The sequence below is a fragment of the Patagioenas fasciata genome, chromosome 5 (assembly GCF_037038585.1).
Source record: "Patagioenas fasciata isolate bPatFas1 chromosome 5, bPatFas1.hap1, whole genome shotgun sequence".
NCBI lineage: Eukaryota > Metazoa > Chordata > Aves > Columbiformes > Columbidae > Patagioenas > Patagioenas fasciata.
The window spans coordinates 15,998,300-16,017,557 of NC_092524.1; the positions used below are offsets into that span (position 1 = coordinate 15,998,300).

General features: G+C 37.6%; 1 protein-coding gene and 2 non-coding genes across 10 annotated transcripts in view; all 3 read left to right on the plus strand.

Annotated features, from left to right (window-relative positions):
- Positions 1-41: 41 nt before the first annotated feature.
- NAP1L4 (nucleosome assembly protein 1 like 4) overlaps positions 42-19,258 on the plus strand; it is a 29,316-nt gene continuing 10,099 nt past the window's right edge. For 4 of the 8 annotated variants that reach the window (XR_010651488.2, XR_011739301.1, XM_065840269.2 and 1 more), the window contains exons 1-12: positions 42-165; positions 2,087-2,132; positions 4,381-4,412; positions 5,621-5,682; positions 7,191-7,290; positions 8,234-8,375; positions 8,499-8,585; positions 10,047-10,172; positions 10,896-10,967; positions 15,122-15,261; positions 17,326-17,471; positions 18,901-18,923. Coding sequence is in view for 6 of the 8 variants with exons in the window: in XM_065840269.2 (XP_065696341.1) it covers positions 4,399-4,412; positions 5,621-5,682; positions 7,191-7,290; positions 8,234-8,375; positions 8,499-8,585; positions 10,047-10,172; positions 10,896-10,967; positions 15,122-15,261; positions 17,326-17,471; positions 18,901-18,923 (912 nt within the window). In the remaining 2 variants the exon portion in view is untranslated. Of the gene's footprint in view, positions 166-255; positions 403-572; positions 595-879; positions 905-2,086; positions 2,133-4,380; positions 4,413-5,620; positions 5,683-7,190; positions 7,291-8,233; positions 8,376-8,498; positions 8,586-10,046; positions 10,173-10,895; positions 10,968-15,121; positions 15,262-17,325; positions 17,472-18,900; positions 18,924-19,258 lie in introns of those variants that run through there. The other 4 variants (XM_071808980.1, XM_065840270.2, XM_071808981.1 and 1 more) reach the window with 4 other exon arrangements.
- LOC136102849 (small nucleolar RNA SNORA54) lies at positions 8,719-8,846 on the plus strand. The gene has a single exon (XR_010651494.1). It is a non-coding gene; the product is annotated as a small nucleolar RNA SNORA54 (small nucleolar RNA).
- On the plus strand, positions 12,769-12,889 carry LOC136102850 (small nucleolar RNA SNORA54). The gene has a single exon (XR_010651495.1). It is a non-coding gene; the product is annotated as a small nucleolar RNA SNORA54 (small nucleolar RNA).

The following is a 19,258-nucleotide window of genomic DNA, read 5'->3' on the forward strand; positions in this document are numbered from 1 at the left end:
GCTGTGGCGCTGCCAGGGCCAATTGGCGGCTGCCTTGCTGAGGGAGGCGCCCGCGCTTCAGCCAACGGGAGGGAGCTTTCTTGGCGGCGGCGCAGCCCGGGTGAGCCTGCGAGGAGCCGAGCGGCTGGCGCTGCTGCCTCTGCGGGCGTGAGGGGGCGCGGGCAGGTGAGGGCTCGGCGAAGCCGCGGCGCTGAGCTCCGGCCTTTGGGCAGCGGGTGGCCGGTGGGACCAGTGGAGGGCCCAAGTTGGCCGCCGCGACTGCAGCGCGGGGACGGGACGGGACGGGGCGCGCGTGCGGTAGCCGTTAGGGCCTGCTCCGGGGTGGAGCCCGGTGGCGGCGGGGTCGGCTGGAGCCGCCTGGCTGACAGGGGCGGGCCCGGCCCGATCAGGCACCATCTTAAGGTAGGTTTGAGAAGTTTGGACCGGAAGAACGGGGACTCTGCGTGCCTCTTAGTGGCCCTGCGGGGACGTAGCGGTTCCGGCCGCATCTATGGCCGCTCTCGCCCGCCCTGGGTAGCCTGGCAGTGAGCCCTCCCTTCCCCGCCCTCCCGGGGGAAGTGGGGGAGGAAGAGGGTGGGAGAACTGTTGTTTGTGGTGAGCAGTTTCTCTGTCTCTCTCACCCTGCGGTGCTCTAGTTGAGGCAGGCCCGTAGCCGCCTCGGTCAGGCGCGGTTCTTTCGTTTGACCTCATCCGCGGTCTTGTGTTCCCTCAGCCGCGTGTGGCAACTTGGGCGCTCAGTTTTCATTTCCAGGTTCCCCATCTCCCCAGTGAGGCCCTGTTTGGAATTTTTGCTGCTGCTATAGCTGTTTACTATATATGTAATACCAGTGTTTGTAGGATTTGTTGGAGTCCGTTCCTGTAACGTCTGCCTGCAAAGCTTCAAAATAAAAAGGTAGAGAAGCAGGTATGTAAGGGGTGTCAAACTCATTTTCACCAGAGACAACATCAGCCTCGCAGTTGCCTTCAAAGGGCTGAATGTAATTTTAGGACTGTATAAATGTAACTATTCTGAAGTTGTAGGTAAACCAGAGCCACTAGTCAAATTTTTATAAAGTCATATCTAACCAAAATAGTATTCCCTCCAGAAAACTTCCAAGGTGAGATTAAGCATTGCCAATGTTCAGGACTTGTGCACAGGTTAATGAGTTTTTTCCTCTTGACTATTTTTTTTCATTATTTATTCTCATTTTCCTTACAAGGAGTATCAGACTATTATGTTTGTGGCTTCCCACAGGGTTGCATCCCAACAGCTCTCAAACGGAAGTCATGACTTTCCCTTCTGATTTGTTGTAGTTACGAAAAACAGTAACAGTTGTGGGTAGAAGTCTTCCTGTGAGTTCAGGACTCCGTTAGTTTCCTGTTTCATATTCTAGTTGTGTTTAGAAGGTTTATACAACAAAATGTAGATGTTTTTAGCAGAGAATATTTATTCTTGTATTTATAAATATGTCTTGCCATTAAAAGCTACAGGCATTTTCTTTAAAGTTGCATCCATCAGGACATGTCCTTATAATGAGCTTTTGCTGTCTCAGTGTGCATTGAGCTTATGGTTTCCTGCTGTTTTAAGTGGCTAGTGGTGTGTGATATTTGTGCTTTGCAGCAGCCAGCTTTGTGGGACAACTGGTTCTTGTAGTCCACTCTTTTCCAAAAGCCTAGTAAACGCATTAGTTATTTGAAAACAGTGAACTGTCCAGCAGAAATAAGATATGGATTTGGTCCCTTATTTGTGGTGGCAGCAATAATAACAATACCTTACATTATGTTTTTCTTGGAGTTCTGATAGCTTTCTCATGCCTTGTCTGTAAACTGAGCTCACTTGCTTGGAAAACAACTAAAGCAACAAGTATGAAGGCTCAGTGCTTTGCTACTGTACTTTTTCAACTAGGTGCCTGCATTTAACTTTGTCTCTCTAAAATCACTTTGCTCTCCCATCCCCTGTCTCCACCATCTTTTACTGAACAGTTTTGTTGGTAACTTGGCAGCAGGTAGGTCATTGGAGGAGACAGCTGTGGTGCAGTGGGTATTCACAAGCTGTTTCGTAGGACAGCTTCTTGTAATTATTTATATATTTCTTTTTACTTTTTAGTTACCAAAGGAGCAACTTTAAGGAGCAAAACAAGACTACAATACAAGTATGTATTTGCATCAGGGAATGGTGTGTTTTTGTTGTTGCTTTTCTTGTTTCTTAAGTGAATGGCTTTTGTCAGAACATGCCCAATTCACGTCTGTTCCAGCGGAGATTAATTCAACTACTGTTTAAAAGTTATTCAAGTTATGGGAACTTTATTCCATGTTTTCCAAACGCAAATGAGAACGGAACGACAATCTTCTCTTCCCTGGGCAGGGTTGAAAAGTAATCCCCTGCAGGAAATACAGCACAAACAACTAAGCAGAAGAATTTGGATGTGGAGTGTATTTTTTTTTTCCATTAGCTCTGTCACTGGGCCTGGGTTGGAAAAGACAAGTCTTTGAGGCTATTTTTTAAGTAATGCTAGTCTGTGTTTTTAGTTGTTTATCATTGCTTGCTATAATAGCGCGTTGGATTGTATAACTTTTTGGAGGAACTCTGATATTAGGTCAGTTTGCTATATATTACCTTTTTTATAAATTTTTGTTTTGTTTTGTTTTCCTGTCTTCTGTCTGCTCTGGAAGGAAATACTTGTATGTGTTCCTTTATTTCTTCAGCTGCAAGATAGCAAAATTCTTCTGTTTTGGTCTAGTGGAAGGTTGCTGGCATTGCCACTTTCCCTTGTTACATTTAAGGCAAGAGTGCCTGGGTGGCTGAAATAAACCTAGTCTATAAGAAACCCCTTCTGTTTCTTCCTGGACTTTATCTATAGGATGGGCTCATGCTTATTGGGTAGATGTCAAGCAGATTTACTTCTTGTGAAATAATGCATAATATATATATACACTTCTAGTACTTTTGTAAGTGAACAGAGCTTTTCAACTCTATTGAAGCGGTTGTGAAAGTGTTACTTCTCTAGCTTACAGCAGGAATCAGTGTTTTCCAGATGGGAAAGTGCATGCAATCTCTGGCCCCCCTGCTTTGGCTGCCACTCAAGATGTCATTAGCACTTAAGCTCTTCTTTGGTAGCCGTGTTTTGGAAGCTGGGCTAAAGATCAGCCTGCTTGGCCTTTATAGAATCTAAGAAATCAGATCGGTTGACTCTAATGAATGATGGAAGGTACTTTTTATTCTAAATTTGGCTTGCAGACTAACATCTGCTTTCTTGATAGTGAAAAATATCACCTGTGCCTATCCATGGTATGTAGTTATTACTTGTGTTTGTGATAAACTGTTCAGAATGGGGGGGGAAAAAAAGCCAACCTGTATGACTAAAATACAGGCTGTTTTAAAAAGATGGACCCAATTTGATATCGCACACAATTTGAAATTGGGTCTGTCTTTTTGGAACACTCTCTAGATAATACAGACTTGAATGCTTTGCCTCAGTAAAGAAATAACAGCAAAACAAGTTATGCAGTTTGGCTTCCTCTGATTTCTCAGGAGAGCTAATTTAGACCTTGGAGCTGGGATAGCTGCACTGAACTTGGTTCCAGTCATTACTAATACCGAAACTTCAATTTCTATGTTTCCTCTTTGTTTTCTCACTCCTAATAAATAAATTCAAGGCAAAGCTTTATATAAGAGATTCTGCCCTTGTAGCTGCTATCAGAAACCCTTCTCTTGGTAGATAATTTTCTTTCCTTCAGTGTTTTGCTTCTCTTTATCTAGGAGCAGTTTTAGGTTGTCATTCAGTATAGTGCAGCAGAAGCAGCTGTTCACAAAAATAGCCCTTAATAGACAGACAAGTGGGCATATTTTTCTGCTCAGGTGACAAAAAACCCCACAACATTCTGAGGTTGTTGTAATTCATTTGAACTTTCATTGTTTTCAAATCAGGCATAGTAATATAGTATATGCAGAGATTAAAAATTGATTATGTACCGTGATACTGTCAAGGAATTAGAAGATAATATATTTATTTGTTTCTCTTTGCCTTGATTTTTTTTTTTTTTTTTTAAAATAGAGTGCAGACCTAGTTTAGGAGTCTGTGACACTTGTTTGCAGACTGAATGCTTATGACCTGGTAGAAATGGGTTAACATCTGGAATACCTAACAGGAAAAAAAAATGTAAAGAGGGATAAAGGAAAGCACATAACAGACTGTTTGGAAACTATGAGCAAGTTCCAATTTGGATTGGGTATTATGGGAACTATTTATTTCAAGAGATTGTGCATGATGAATTTCTTAGCAAAACCAGCAGCTATTAATTTATGTTGAGGTTTTAAACAAGGATCTGTTATATTTTCATATTCTCTTGGGGTAAACAAATTACCATGAAAGTATTTTTAAACTGTATTTTATCTTGCAGGTGGATACAGGCACACAGATGGCAGATAACAGGTATGTTGGACTGTTTTCTTGAAACATGATCTTCTGTGGGAGAGTACCATTTGCCCATGAGGAACAGATTACCAAATTTGGATAAGAATAATGTTATAATATTGTCTCTAACTAGACCGTGTTCCCATACAGCAAGGACAAAACACTCATTTAGGTATAGAAGCTGAGATTGTAGTGTATTGGATACAGAATTACTCTGTTCTTGGACTAATGTAGTTTATGTTGTCTTGATTCAGTTTTCAGTGTTCATATTTAAATGCTCTAAAGACTTGAACAGTGATCCTCGGTGTTCCTTTGATCTGTATGATTTAAGCATGCAAAAGGCATTCATATTTTCTAGTTTTTGTAGCATTTTTGAAACAAATAAGTGTTTAAACTGGTGTAAATACGTATGTGATGCTGGACTTTCAAAACTTGCAGTGCACCACCGTAAGCTGGATGAGCTAGTCTATCTGGTAACTACCCGTTTGCATATGTGATATCTTTTTCCTTTTGTATCTGAGGGTCAATTTCAGCAATACTCAATCTGTATTTTGCAACCTACAAATTGGCAAGGAGCTAGCTCATTTTGGGCCCTCTCCAGCACAGGAAGTGTGATGGAAGACATTGCGGCAGAGAGGTGGAGAGGACAGGAACATCGCTTTTTAGTGTAGAAGCAATTGTTTCTACTTTTAATCAAAACAACTTGCTATAGAAATTCGAAACAAAGAGCTTTTATCTCTTATTTATCTTACTTTTTTACCTCTGTCCTTGTGTTTTTCTTCATCACTTACACTAAAAGGGTGTCTTGTATTTCCACTTGGAAGTGATAACATTTTCCTGTCCAGAGTGATCCAGTACAGATGAAAGGCCATCCATTTGCTTAATGAGATGAATTTATCTGTCACTGCTTTTTGTTTGGGGGTTTTTCTGTTTTGTTTCGTGTTGTTGGTATGTTGATGGGTGCTTGTGGTGTTTGTTTGGTTTTGTATTTGTGTGTTGTTTTTTTTTTTTCTCCTTTGCATCCTTTTCATCTTCGGAGAACTAGTTTCATATCCAGACTTTCAAGTTTTAAGAAGCTTGAAGCCATAAATACCTTTTAGTGGCATACTTGTTTATAGAACTTGTCCTGTAGTAAACACTGAAAATTCAGAATATTTTTGTTCTTAAGTGTTAACATTTTTATAAAGTGATGCCTTTTTAATATGTTACATTTTTAATTCTTTTAGTAAAACAGAAGATACTGCTTCAGATTCTGTGGAGGCCGCTAAAAATGCAAGTGACAAAAAAGGTAAGAAAATACATGGTAGCAGCTAGCATTAAAAAGGTGGAATAAGCCTATTGCCTTGTGTATTGAAGGTTCTTTATCTATAGGTCCAAAAGCTTTACAGTCAAAACTACAGGTATGTTCACTATTGAAAGCAAAGCAATGGTTTCTAGGGTACCTGTTCACTTTGATGTTTCCATGTTTATTGCAGCCAAGAGCAAAATAAAGGCTATATTTTTGTAACAGTGGAAGTATTTTTGCATATGTTGTGACTGAGATGCTTTACTACTGTGTGAAATAACACACTAGATGCTCTCAATAAGGCCTGTGTAGACTAGCTTTTAGCAATATGTAATTTTTATCAGCATGATTATGAAATGAGCACTCCTGTATGTGTGCTAGCGCTTTAGTATCTTGTTTGTAGGAAAATGCATGTCTATAATATGTCCTCTTGAGGCTTTTATTCTTTCTTTGGAAGGTCTACAGAACTGCAGAATAATGCTTTTCAAATTCATTCTTCTGTGCACAGAAAAGCTACAGTTCTTTGTTATTAACGTGAATGCTCAAATTTATAAGTTATAATGGAATATGTTTCATGTATGTGGTTACTGAATATTCTTAAGGTCTCCCTTTTTAAAATTTATTTTTTAAGAAAATCTTTGGCAATTGGAAATGGCATATAAAGTGGTAGACACCATTGAATAATTCTTATAGTAAAGTTGGATTAAGGAAAAACCAAACCAAAACCCTCCCAAACAAACACAAAACAACACACAAACCCACCTATATAAAAGCTTCATCAGGTTAGCATGTTCTGTGCAATTTTTTTTTAATGTCTGGAGGGAAGTGCAGTGAGAAGGAATGGAAAGATTTGAAAAGCAAATGTCTTCCCACTATGACCACCTGTGCAGTTATTAGTAAGGATTATTAACTGCTGACTAGAAACATTTTAGTTTTGATGTCCTGTAAAAATAGTCTTATGTGAACTGTTGTGATGACTGAGGAGCTTTAAAGATTATTAAAGTATCTTGATGTAAAAAATTAGTAGTTGTCAAGGAAATGGTTGTGGTGCTATGCTACTTTGTCATACACAAAGTTTTTGTCAGTTTTTTTCAGGAGTGAGACTGAGAAACACTTCTACAAGTACGTTCGAAGTATAATTCCGTGGTTCTTCTCTTGTAAATACCTATGTAGCATATGAGCTACATCTAGTGTAGTGGGAGGATAGAGAAACTCCCATTTTGCTCTTTTTTACATAAAAGGGAAGACATGAAATTTGTTTGTGTTGTCAATGTACTGCAAATATTTGGTATATTTGCAGAGAGAAAAGTGCATTTTCTGTAATTACCCAATTTTGTCTTTCTGAAATCTGATACTGAGGTAATTTTGCTGGAATTATTAGTTAATACAGTGGTGCTATTAGAGATCTGGAAAATAGTGAGTACTTTTACTGTGACTGCTCTAAGACACACAGTATAGTGAAAGTGCTATGTATTCAGATTTGTTTTAAAAGTGGGTTTCTGTCTTTATAGAAAAGCTAGCAGACCAAGTGATGCAAAATCCACAGGTCCTGGCAGCTCTACAGGAACGTCTTGACAACACAGCACTTACTCCTTCAAGTTACATTGAAACGTAAGTACAGGGCATAAAAAAATTCTTGGAAGACTGAAAGTGTAATATAATGTTATTACTGTAAAATTAAGGTAGGAAATTAGAACAAATGATTCATGAAGAAAAGTGGTTGGCTTTAAGTGTGATTCATAGTGGCCTACTTCTGGAAGGGTCTAGTTTTAGATTATTTACACAAAAGCGCACGCAAAATTTTGTCCAGTTCAGTATGTTCCCTGGCTGTTATTATTTTGGTTAGGAATAACTCACCTTGCCTCCTTTTGTTTCTTCTGTGACCCTTATTCTGTCAGAGTGTGTGCCGCATTGATGGATCATTTCTGTAAGATTGCTGTCCAGGATATAGTGGAAAGTTCAGGACTTAGAAATCCTTAGTTTGAAGTTTTAGTTTTATAGTAAATGTAGAGTGGACTTAAACTTCCAAATTTTGCCTTTAGCAGATATTTGTACTTTTATTTCTTGACTGGGAATAGCTAGTAGACCTCTTTAAAAAAAAAAAAGCTAAAAAAAGTTATTTTTACCTGACTTTATATAAATGCTTAATAATGTTAAAGTACAGGTGGGCAGTTGTGTACTTTTCTGAGTATGACCCATGAATCAAAACTTTCTTCTGTAGAATGCGTGATTCTAATTTTTCATAGATGGATCACCATAACTCTAACCTCAAAGATTAGGTGTAAACAAAGGTATTAATTTCAGATCTCTGAACTACATGGGGAGGGTGGTGGCCCCAGGGAATGAAACAGAAGATAACACCTTTGAGAACAACTTGGGTAGGAGAGGATTCTTTCAACTTTTTGAAATAGGTTTTGAAGAATTATATATGTTTGATAGAAGTTTATTTAAAAAATGTTATAAGTATAGTTATAAGCAACCTATTCCATAGTGATATGTTAAATAATGCTGAGGCAACTAACTTCTAACCTTAAAAGAACCGTTTGTTTTTTAGTTTACCAAAAGCAGTGAAAAGAAGAATTGATGCCTTGAAACAGCTCCAGGTGAAATGTGCCCATATAGAAGCTAAATTCTATGAAGAAGTACACGATTTAGAGAGAAAATATGCAGCGCTCTATCAGCCCCTTTTTGATAAGGTGGGAAGACTGTGTGTATGATCTTTGTCTCCTCGTAGCTGCATCAGTTCCCATTTTACATCTCTGCATACATTCTCTAATTTTACATCTTCAATTACATTTTTGATTTATTTTTTAACACAGAGAAGAGCGTTTATTACTGGCGAAGCTGAACCCACAGATGCAGAGTCAGAGTGGCACAGTGAAAATGAGGAAGAAGATAAACTAGCTGTGAGTACAAGCTGTGGGTCACAAACTACAAATAAATCACATATTCGGAATTAATTCCTCTACAGTGTTTTCTATTGAAAAACTCATGGGGTTTTTTTAGTTTAACTTGAGTGAATTCAAAAGATGCCTTTGTTTGCACTGTTCGTAATCTGTTAACAGGACCTTTCTGATAACAGGTTCCATTCCAGTGCTACATGATACCCCAAGATAACAGAAGGCTGGCTGTTTGTCTGCCTGTCTCCTTTATTTTGGGGGACATAGTTAGCTTTCATTTTCATAGATAAACGATTAGACACACGGATGTCACCTAGTCATAAAAGGGAATTTACCTAATAAAAGGCCTGCTGGTCAGTGGATTACTACTTGCCTGTTGAGTAGGAATTGCCTAGATTTAGGAAGGATAATATGATCTGTAGGACGCATTTTACTCTCCTATCATCATTTTTGGAGAACTGTACTCCTGGTTTGCTTCCTTTTCTTGGAGCACTTACAGTGGTGTGTTTGCCATTCTGTTGGGTTTTCTTTGCATTTTTTCCTTGGCTCGTCTTCCTTCCGTTTCTTTTGGCCATTGTTCTGTATACAAAGTGAATTGTTCTTTGTTTTTGCTGATGTCATCAGATTTAGCATCACACTGTACTCTGTGCATAAGCAAAAAAGGTTTGTTAGGCTTTGTGTAAATACAATATTGACAGGCCACGTTCCATGCAATTATAAGATTAGAAACATGTCTAGATGGCAAGTGAACTGCTGTTTCATATTCTTAGCTGCTAATAACCAAAATAGCTGCTGTTCAGAAGCTCTTGCATATTTGCTGCCATCTAGTGGTGGAAAAGGGAGGGTGCAATACAACGAATTCAGGCTGAATTTCTTGGTTTTTTTGGGGGGTGAAGTGACTTAGTCATTCTTCTTTTATAACATTTGACATCATTTATATGTAAGGAATCCTGTATCACAAAAGATTAAGAATTGAAGAGAGTGTAATAATGAAAAATAACCATAAAAACCACCTTTTCCAAGTATTCTGCAAAATTAGGAAGCTAAACCCGTATTTCAAAGGGCAAAGTTAAATTTTTAGATGAAGTACTGTAAATGGTACATGGAGCTATAGGCATGAGGTGAATAAAACAAATATATTATTTCTATTTGTAGAAAGATAGAAATGTGTTTTAATTATTTCTATTTGTCAAGGCAATGAAACTGTCACTTGGTCTATTTAATCATTGTACAGAAGAATTCCAGATGAGTTGAAAGTAAATCTGAATTAAACAGAAGTTTAGTTGTGTAAATTAAATGAACCTTATGTCTCTTATGTTCCTTTATGGAGAAGAAACAGAATAAATTTTAAACATTCCTTAAACTCAGCTTCAGAGAAGCAAATGTTTTGTCTATCTACCACCATTTATTGAATATATTAAGAAGTCATTATTTCATTTTTAAAATTTTTCTGTATTTGTTTCACAGGGAGACCTGAAAAATGTAGTGGTAGTAGAAGAAAAAGCGGAAGCAGAAGAGACAAATGTCAAAGGAATTCCAGACTTTTGGTTTACTATCTTTAGGAATGTAGATATGCTAAGTGAATTAGTACAAGTAAGTTTCTCCTCTGAAAAAGAGTAACTTCTCTCATGTGCTGAATTAATTACTACATTTTTCCAGTTAATGTGCATGAGAGACCAAATCTTAGTCTTCAGAATTTGTAATATTCCTGAAGATGCATGAAAGGCTGGTAATGGAGAAGCAGAACAGCTGACCCGAGCTGCTAAATACTGTATGGATTGTTTAAGAAATTATCATGTAACAACCTTCGTAGATACTAAAGTGAAAGTTTATGTACTACTTACAGTAGCTGTTCCCCTGTAGGTTTGCTAATTCAGTCCATAAAGGATTATTTTTACGAGGATAGTATAAGCTTTCCCATGGATTTGTTGAATTTTTGTTAAATAGCTTAGATAGTTTTGCCATCAGTTATATTAATTGCTTTTAATGCTGTCAAGGAAGAATTGAAGCCTTTCTGTGAATCTCACCAGCAATAAGTATCCTGAATGAAGTTATTTTGTTTTCAGTAATGTTCATGCAGCCTAGCGTGGTAGCAGCTTTATTTACTGAAGATGAGGCTTAGCAATTGAGAATTTGGCTCATGGTGTTTGCAACTACAATTAAGAAAATGAGATCAAAATCTGAACTTTAGCTGAAATTGTTGAATAATTACAAGGTTTGGTTCTGTTTTAAGAACAGGTTAAACTAACAAGCTAGGTTAAAATTTGTTTTTCTACATAGTGCTGCCGAATAGGAATTTTTTTTTTTCCCTTTTAGGAATATGATGAACCGATCTTGAAACATCTGCAGGATATCAAAGTTAAGTTTTCTGAACCCGGGCAGCCTATGGTGAGTTTTCTCTGGTTGTTTCTCATAAAGGTTGTAGTAATGAAGTGAACAGCATTTCAAAATTTTAATTCCGTTCTTTTCAGCTGGAATACATGTGGGTCATGTTTTTCTGGGCTAATATCTTCATGCTTTGCCTTTTAAAGATTTATCTTCAGCTTTCCAGTCCCTTTGCTCTTTCATCCTTAGCCTGGATATCTCTGATATCATTGTAGTTTCTAGATTCCAGTTCTGTCTAGTTATCACTTTCTTTTCTCTTTCAAATTCCAGATTAGCTACTCTTACTAAGAAAATTAATGTAGCTGCTTTTGGTTGGAAAATGAATTATGGAAGAAATTTTGGTGCTACTTACTGTATTGAGTATTTCATCAAAAGAAGAGATGTGACATAGTAATAAAAAAACATGATGGATACTGTGCCTATTGAAAAATATAGAAAAATAGATGGTCTTTTAGGAGTGTACATAATGAGTCATTCTTAGAGTACAACTTTGCCTTCTTTGGAAATTGTGTTCTTGTTCAGTGTACTGAAACAGATACTGTGGTTGTCAAAAAGTTGTTCTGTTGCTTATGCAGACTATACTTATTCCTTGAACTCCCTTTGAGGGAAGGGCCTCTTTTCCCTATGTTTGGTGGTTTTTGGTTTGTCTTATGGAACTGTAATCTTCTGACAAAGTCTAAAATAAATGCAAAAAATGCTTCATTGAAGATTCGTGTAAGTGTCAAGGGTTTAGATTGCGGGGTGACAATAAAACTCTGGCAGATGTATTGTTAAACTCCTCTCCTCCCCCCCTTCCCCGTTTTGCCCCACCCTCTCCTCCTTCCCACTAAGGACAGGCAATCGGAAGGGAAAGAGAGAGAGAAGAGAGTTGGAAAAATTAACAATGTTTTACTAATGCTACTAATAAGAATAGAGAAGATAATACAAAATATACAAAACCAATCTTGAAAGTCTCAGCAATTGCAGAGCCGGCACCCGGAGTCCTGGATTAGGCTCTGCAGCCAACCAGAGCTGGATTCAGTCTGTCACTAGGCCTCAGTTCGCAGGGATGACTAGCAAGGTCCTCTCCTAATGTTGGCCATAAGCAAAAGGGAAAAGAAGGCAAAAAGGGAAAGGGATGAGATCCTCGTGATCTCCCACTTTTATATGAAGTATTCATGTGAAGGGAATGTTATACACAGTTGATCAGTTTCTTGGTCACCTGTTTCTCGTTGCCCCTCTTGAGATGTGAATCTGTCCTTATCAATAAGTTTGCATTCCATTTCCATGTTTACCAAAACATGTATCTGGTTCTCTAGGAAAATGCAGCTAATATGAAGGCTTTAGATGACAGGCAAAATTCACTAAAAGAGAAACTTGGTTTTTAACAAAACCAGGACAGTAAGAAAGATTGAAGGACTCTCTCAAAGTACCTTTTAAAGGTTAATAACAGCTGAAGCAAATTTGTTTTGGTTTAGTCCTCCTTGTCTTTCTCCTTAGTACCAAAAACTTGAGCTGTTAATAGGCAAGGGAAGTAGTATGGACAGAGAAAAATTGGTAATTAAGTTCCTAAATATTTCTAGGACTGAAGGAGAGGATATGAGTTTTATAACAAAAATAAATTGTTTAAGCACAAAGTAATGTATTCTAAGAAGTTGGTGTTTTCATGTTGTGCATTTTTTTGTGGTTTTGTTCTGGTTTTTTTAATCTTGAAGCATATCTATTCAGTGGTGTTTGGATTATTTGGGAATAGTTGTTTTTGCCCACAGCATTTTTGTATTCTTTTTCACCTTAGATTGAAGAACTGCTCTTAAAACATCTTGTCTTGCACTGTTCGTAACCTCTTGACAGCATATTTCTGTGAATAGGTTCCATTCCAGTGCTGTATTAAATCCATTAATGGAAGGCTGATAAATTCCATGTCCCTTCTGTATTTGGAGACAAAAGGATTCGTTTCTAACTACTTAAGTGAAACCTGTTCTCCAGTTGTGTATGACTGTCTTGTCTGAAATTCTCTGACTATTGAAAATTGCTGCAGCTGTGGTAGCTTAGTGCTGTACAAAGCTCACATAACCAGTGTGTAATAAATAAGCTAATTCTGCTGGGGATTAGGTTTTGCTGCTGAGAGAAATACATGATAGTTAGTAATTTTCTGATTTACCATTGACCGAATGTGATTAACTAGTTAACATCCTCCAAAAGTAGATTTATCTGGCTACAGTAATGGTGCTTACAAAGTTGCTATAGCCTGTATATATAAACTTTTATCTGCATGAAGTATAAGTGATTCACTTACTATTTGCTTTTAGTTGTATATAATCATATGAATAAACTTACATATGTTTGTATAAATACAGTTTTTATTTAGATATCTATTTGGACATCAGGATCCTTAGCTAGCATATTCAGACTTGGATGATGTGATTGGATATAACTTAAGTAGGTAGCTTAAAATAAGGAAGTTCTCTCTTCTTTTGAACTTCATGAGAACATCTCGTACTTGAGGGGAAATCTAGAAATGCATGCTACAAAGGTAAGCTGATATCAAAAGCAAAGCCAGCCACATAAAGACTACTGGAAAGATTATTACAGCTGTTCAAATAGTATGTGAAACTTGAAGCCTCTTATTATTGTCTTCTAATTGGCAGGTGTGGAATGAAATACCAAAATGCAATCTCTGCAGATACTTTTGTCCTACTAGTCTTTGGGATCCTGCATGCTAAGTGATGCCACTGGCTACCTATTTATAACCACAGTGACAGTTTGTGGGATTATTTGAGTATGAATGCTAGTCACTGGTAGTGGATAAGCTGTTTGTAACTCATCCCTTGAATATCTTTGTCTTCAGTTAAGGCAAGCCTCTCTTGCAACCTCCAAACCATACTGGCTGTCTTGAATTGCTTTAAAAAGGAAGTAAAGCTGAAACAGGCTATGTGAAACAAATACAGGTATTTCAAGGCATATCTGGTTCCCAGTGGCTTCCTTTCCTGAAACTGTGAGCACATGAGTGGAGAAAGCTGCTGTTGCCACCAGTCCCCATTGCTCCTTGACCACTATCTTTTGAAATTTCTGTCACATTAGGAGATTCATGTGACCACAGAAAGGAGAGGGTGTGGAAAGACTGAGGGGCCTTTGGGAGATGAGTGAGGGATAAAGATATTTAATGAACAGGCTGCTATCCCCAGACTTATTTATTCTGTCTATATGGTGGACCTTTAAGAAGAGGGGAAGCCAAGACAGCCTTGGGTGATAACAGACCATTTTCTGATCTGAGTCTGTAGGGTACCTGGGAAAGTATATCCATGAGCTATGCAACATGCAAGGCTAGTGTTTTTGGCAATTATCTGTTTCACATGTGCACTAGGTCTAGCTCTTATGGCATATTGCCAGGGTAGTAAATAAAATATTCAAGGTAGTAGTTACGCACGTTGTGGCTGTGTGCAGTAGATATGGCAATGTTGGGGATTTTGACTTTCAGCCCTTCTGTGTTGTTGAACTGACCTGCCTAAGCAGACTTTTTCATCCTTCAAGTAACTAAAGCAATGCTGCTGAAATCTTGTTTCCCCTGTTACAAGGTAGTTTGAGTTTTAAGTAGTTCATAGTTGATCTCAAGTGTGAGGTGGGCATATGTAGTATTGCACAGTTGGTTTTGAAAGTTTTATATATTTGATAATTTATGGATTGTGTGTGCTGCAGTTTTCTATAACTGGAGCCTTTTGTTCTCCATGTCAGAAACTGAATTCCTGCAGTTTTCAGGTGCTACAGGAGGGGTGAACTCAAACATGAGCAGAAATACTCTATTCTGGAGATATCCTGTTAAAACAGAGGTGATGACAGAGCTTCCACAGAAAACTTAACCAAGACTTTTCTCAAAGTACCTGTTTCTGTGGTTGCTTTTAAGAAAGCAGTTCTATATGTAGATGTGAATGAAATCTGCTAGATTACCTGATTGTCATTTGAATGTTAATATTAACCAAGGTTGTTCTAGTTTCTTGCATTTTCAGAATTAGTTGATATTATTCATTTCCTGCTTCCCCTACAGTTTGAAAGATACGCTTGCCGTCAAGTTCTTTTCCCACCTTCTATTTGGAGTTTGTTCACTGGTAGTTCTACTGATTCTACTATTTCAAAGATAAGAATTAGTGATAATGTAAAACTTTAATGGAACTTTCTTCCAGTCTTTCTCATTAGAGTTCCACTTCGGGCCCAATGACTACTTCTCTAATTCAGTCCTGACGAAAACATACAAGATGAAGTCGGAGCCAGACAAGACAGATCCCTTTTCATTTGAAGGACCTGAAATAGTTGATTGTGAGGGGTAAGGAAAATTTGAAATTCAAAAAACCTCCTGAAGTAATAGTCCATATATTCCAAAGGCTGTTTTTTCTTACTCTGACAATGATTAATGAAGGTAAAGCTTTTGCTGACTTAAAAACTGGGAATGTTTGTAGAGGTGATGATGATTTTAGCCTCAGTATGCAGATGTAGCAGATATATAAATACATTTTAACATACTCTGTGTTTTGAATCTTACACCTTTCAAATTTAATACATTATTGATGAGGTAACAAACCTTTTACTTCCGGATAGTTGGGTAAATTGATTTTAGTTGTTATATTTCATAGACCTCACCCACATTCTGATAAGTAGTCTTGGACTCTCTTGCACTTAAGTCCTCAGCAATTTTTATTCCAGCAGTACTTCAGAATCTGGCAGGAATTGGTTGTATGTAGGATCTGTTCTTACAGCCTGTTTTGAGCCTGGAACGTACTGGCCATGCAGTTTGGTTTTGGCAGTTGTGACTGTACTTCTGAATGAACTCAGAACACAGCAAATTTCTTGGCAAAATGTGTTCAGAAACTGTCTGTAGGATGCTGAATTCTCATTTCTGTTCTGGAAGTCTAGTGAATTGGACACCATGTTAGACTTTTCTGTAAAAGATGGCTCTGTCTTACATAATCTGTTCTTTTCCAATCAGTGATCTCTGTTCTGTGACCAATGTCCAGTGCCACACCAGGCCACCTCATTTATTGTTCCTTATTTTTCTTAGCTTCTTTATGTTTGGGGTTTTATTGTTTGTTTGTTTTCCTCTTGGTGTCCCCCCGCCTTCAAGGATGGGATGTAGGGTTTTAGTTACAGGGTTGTTCTGGGAGTTTTTATGTGATGGTTTGGTGGTTTTTTTTGGTTGGTTTTGGTGTGTGTTTTTTTTTAATGTGTTTTGGGGTATTTAAAATTATTTTCTGGGAGGTGGTGGCATTGTAAGCTAACACTTAAGATATACCAAATACTTGCTTTCTTGAAGGCACCCTGACAGCCTCAAAACCATTTGGCTTTTAGTGCTACATGTTGGCTTTTGAATTCAGTATTCACCCACAGTGAGGCAAAATGTCCACTTGCATGTTTAGTGAGAGTTGTGTCTATGTAAAAGGCTAGTCCATTTTGAAGAAAATATAGTTTTAGTTAATTCCAACAAAATGTTTTATGTTTAAGTCTTACAGAGGAGAAACCCCTTTCTAAAATTGCTGGTATGTCAAAACTTCAATTCATGTTGCCTGATGAAGGTTATAGATACTGGAATAAGTAGAGCAGGAAAATATTGTTCTGTGACTTTTCATGCTGATGAACTATAAAACCATTGACTTTGCACATTTGTCTATAGGAGAAGATATGTGGTGGCATTTAAGGGTTACTGTGATGGCATTATTTCCGTTAGAAGAAAACTAGCTGCGTTGACTACTCATTTTTTGCCATGTGCAGTTCTGGGTAAAACTACAGGTGGATGGAGCGAGACCCTTAATTGATGTAAAAGTGTCAGTTTGCACAGTAGCAGAAAAAAACTGAGAAGTAAGCTCTTTCTGACTTGCTGGACTTGACTGCCAAGTCAGCCTCAGCGCTCTTCTTTGGAGAGCTGAAATGTGCACCTCCCTGGCTACTCTTTGTGCATTTATTTTTAGGGTAACTGGATGCTGCCTTGACCTATAATGAGAGGACATGACATTGTTTTCTACTGGTCTGACTGTTGGAAGAATAATTCTCAACTGTGGAGTTTTTTTTTTTAATAGCTTAATCATGTCCTCAGTTACAAAACTGTAGTAGTTGGGGCAAAGAAGTATTAAAATATGGGTGGGGGAAGTTATTACTCTGAGAAGACAATTTAGCTTTTTCATTTAGGGAAATATTTGTTATGTCTAACATATATAAAATCTGATAGACAAGACATCAAGTAGATGCATCATAGTGCTAGAGACTAAGTTGCCAGTGTCAGTAAAAACTAGCTTTAGAGAATGATAAGCCATCTTTACCTTGATGTCTGTTGCTCTGATGCTTAGTTCCTTATTTTCACTGGTGTCTTAAAATGCTGTTTCCTACATGTTGTCTCTAGGTGTACTATTGACTGGAAGAAAGGAAAAAATGTTACAGTTAAAACAATCAAGAAAAAACAGAAACACAAGGGTCGAGGTACAGTTCGGACAATTACTAAACAAGTACCTAATGATTCTTTTTTTAACTTCTTCAGTCCAATAAAAGGTAAGCGTGAAAATCAAGAATGTAGGATTCTTAAAATGTGTTGTGTTTTATTTGTGCGTATTTGTATTTATACAGCTTAAACCTACAAACTGTTTATGCCTTGTATATGTATTTTCTTCTAACTAGAGGAGGGTAGCAAACGGCCCATCCAAACACATCACGTCATCCTGGTGGTGTTCTGTAGAGTTTGACCATTAGGTGTGCCATGTAAACAGAATTCATAGTATAGAAAGAGTCTCATGCGGAATCTCCTAAAGAAGTTGACTTGTTTTACCACAGGATGGCTCCATGCGTCAATTTGAGGTTTCATTTAGATCTTTGTGTTAAGTGGTAGAGCTTCCTGTGGTTTCTTGTGTGATTAATTAGTGATGATTAATGCTTCCTAATTCTCCTAGTTATCTCAAGTCAGACGTGTACTCACATATTTAAAACAATTTAGATGAAATCCAGAAACATTATTTCTTCTTGATACATCTCCTGTTGTCATATTTTTTCAAACATGGGTGGAAGAAGCAGTTTGCTTTGTGGACTTCAGAGATGTAGTGAACAAAAGAGATGCTAGTTCTTGATTCAGTCATGGGCTGTTATGAACTACCTGTCCCTTCTAAATACCACTGCAAATGCCCATCTACATGGGGATAAGAAACAAGTGATAAGCATTTGTAGAGTTGGAATTTGATTGTTAAATAACATTGTTCTTAAAGAACTTTATTTCTTTTTGTTACAAGTAGTTGCTGCTTTCAGAAAGGGATGATTTGTTTGCTTCATCAGGGCTTTATATTAGGTTTTAAAATACTCTGGAGGTAACTGTATAAAAGAGATAATACTATGACATCTGCTGGCAGCAAATACTTACATTCTCAACTTGAGAACAGACTGGGCCAAATTACCACTTTTACAGTAGGATCACAGTACTATGGCACCCAAGTACAGAAGGGACATCTTTGGTTGGTTGGTTTGGTTTCTTTTTAACAAACAAAAAACCCTGCCCCATTCCTTACTGGTTATAGTTACTGCACCAGGCCTCTTGTCAACAGTGCTTTGCAAGTTCATGACAAAATGTTAATCTACTTCATAGCACCTAAGTTTGCGGAGACGAGGGTTTGTACTGCTCCAGCAAAATAAAGTTACTGTAATTACAGCATTAATAAACAAAATGTGTTGTTCCTTTAGAGGAGAAATGTGATCTACATGCCTTCTGAACTCATCTTTATAGAAAGGGTATTTCCTGTGCAAAATCTGTGGGTTTAATTTAGGATGAATATGAATGGTGTTTAAGGGTTTAATATTTAGCTTCTGAAGACTTTATAACTCCAGTGTTTTCTGTTATGAGAAGGTCTCTATTTATATTGCGTTTTGTTATCTTGAATGTTGAGGTGCGCTGGACTATAAAAGTTTTTCTTAAATGTACTGTTTTTTCTTCTTGCAGTATCTGGTGATGGAGAGTTGTTGGTGAGTTTTTACATTTCTGAAATGGCATGATTGCTCTTTGCCATATCCTTTTTGCTAAGCATCTCTATAGTGACTATTTAGATTATTTCATTAAGTACTGTGTTGTTTTAGTTGTTATTTTGGTTTTTGCCAAAGCTGAGCTGCTTCTTGATTATATTAAAGACAGACTTCTCCAAGTAATCTGTTGACATGTTGCTGTTACATGTCTTGCTAATCTAATACATCCATAATGATCACTGCTGTGAAGAGGTCATTATTTTCTCTAGCCTCTCAGCACTACTTTGTGGCTGGTATCTGACTTATATAAATCAATCTGATGAACAATTCTGTGACAT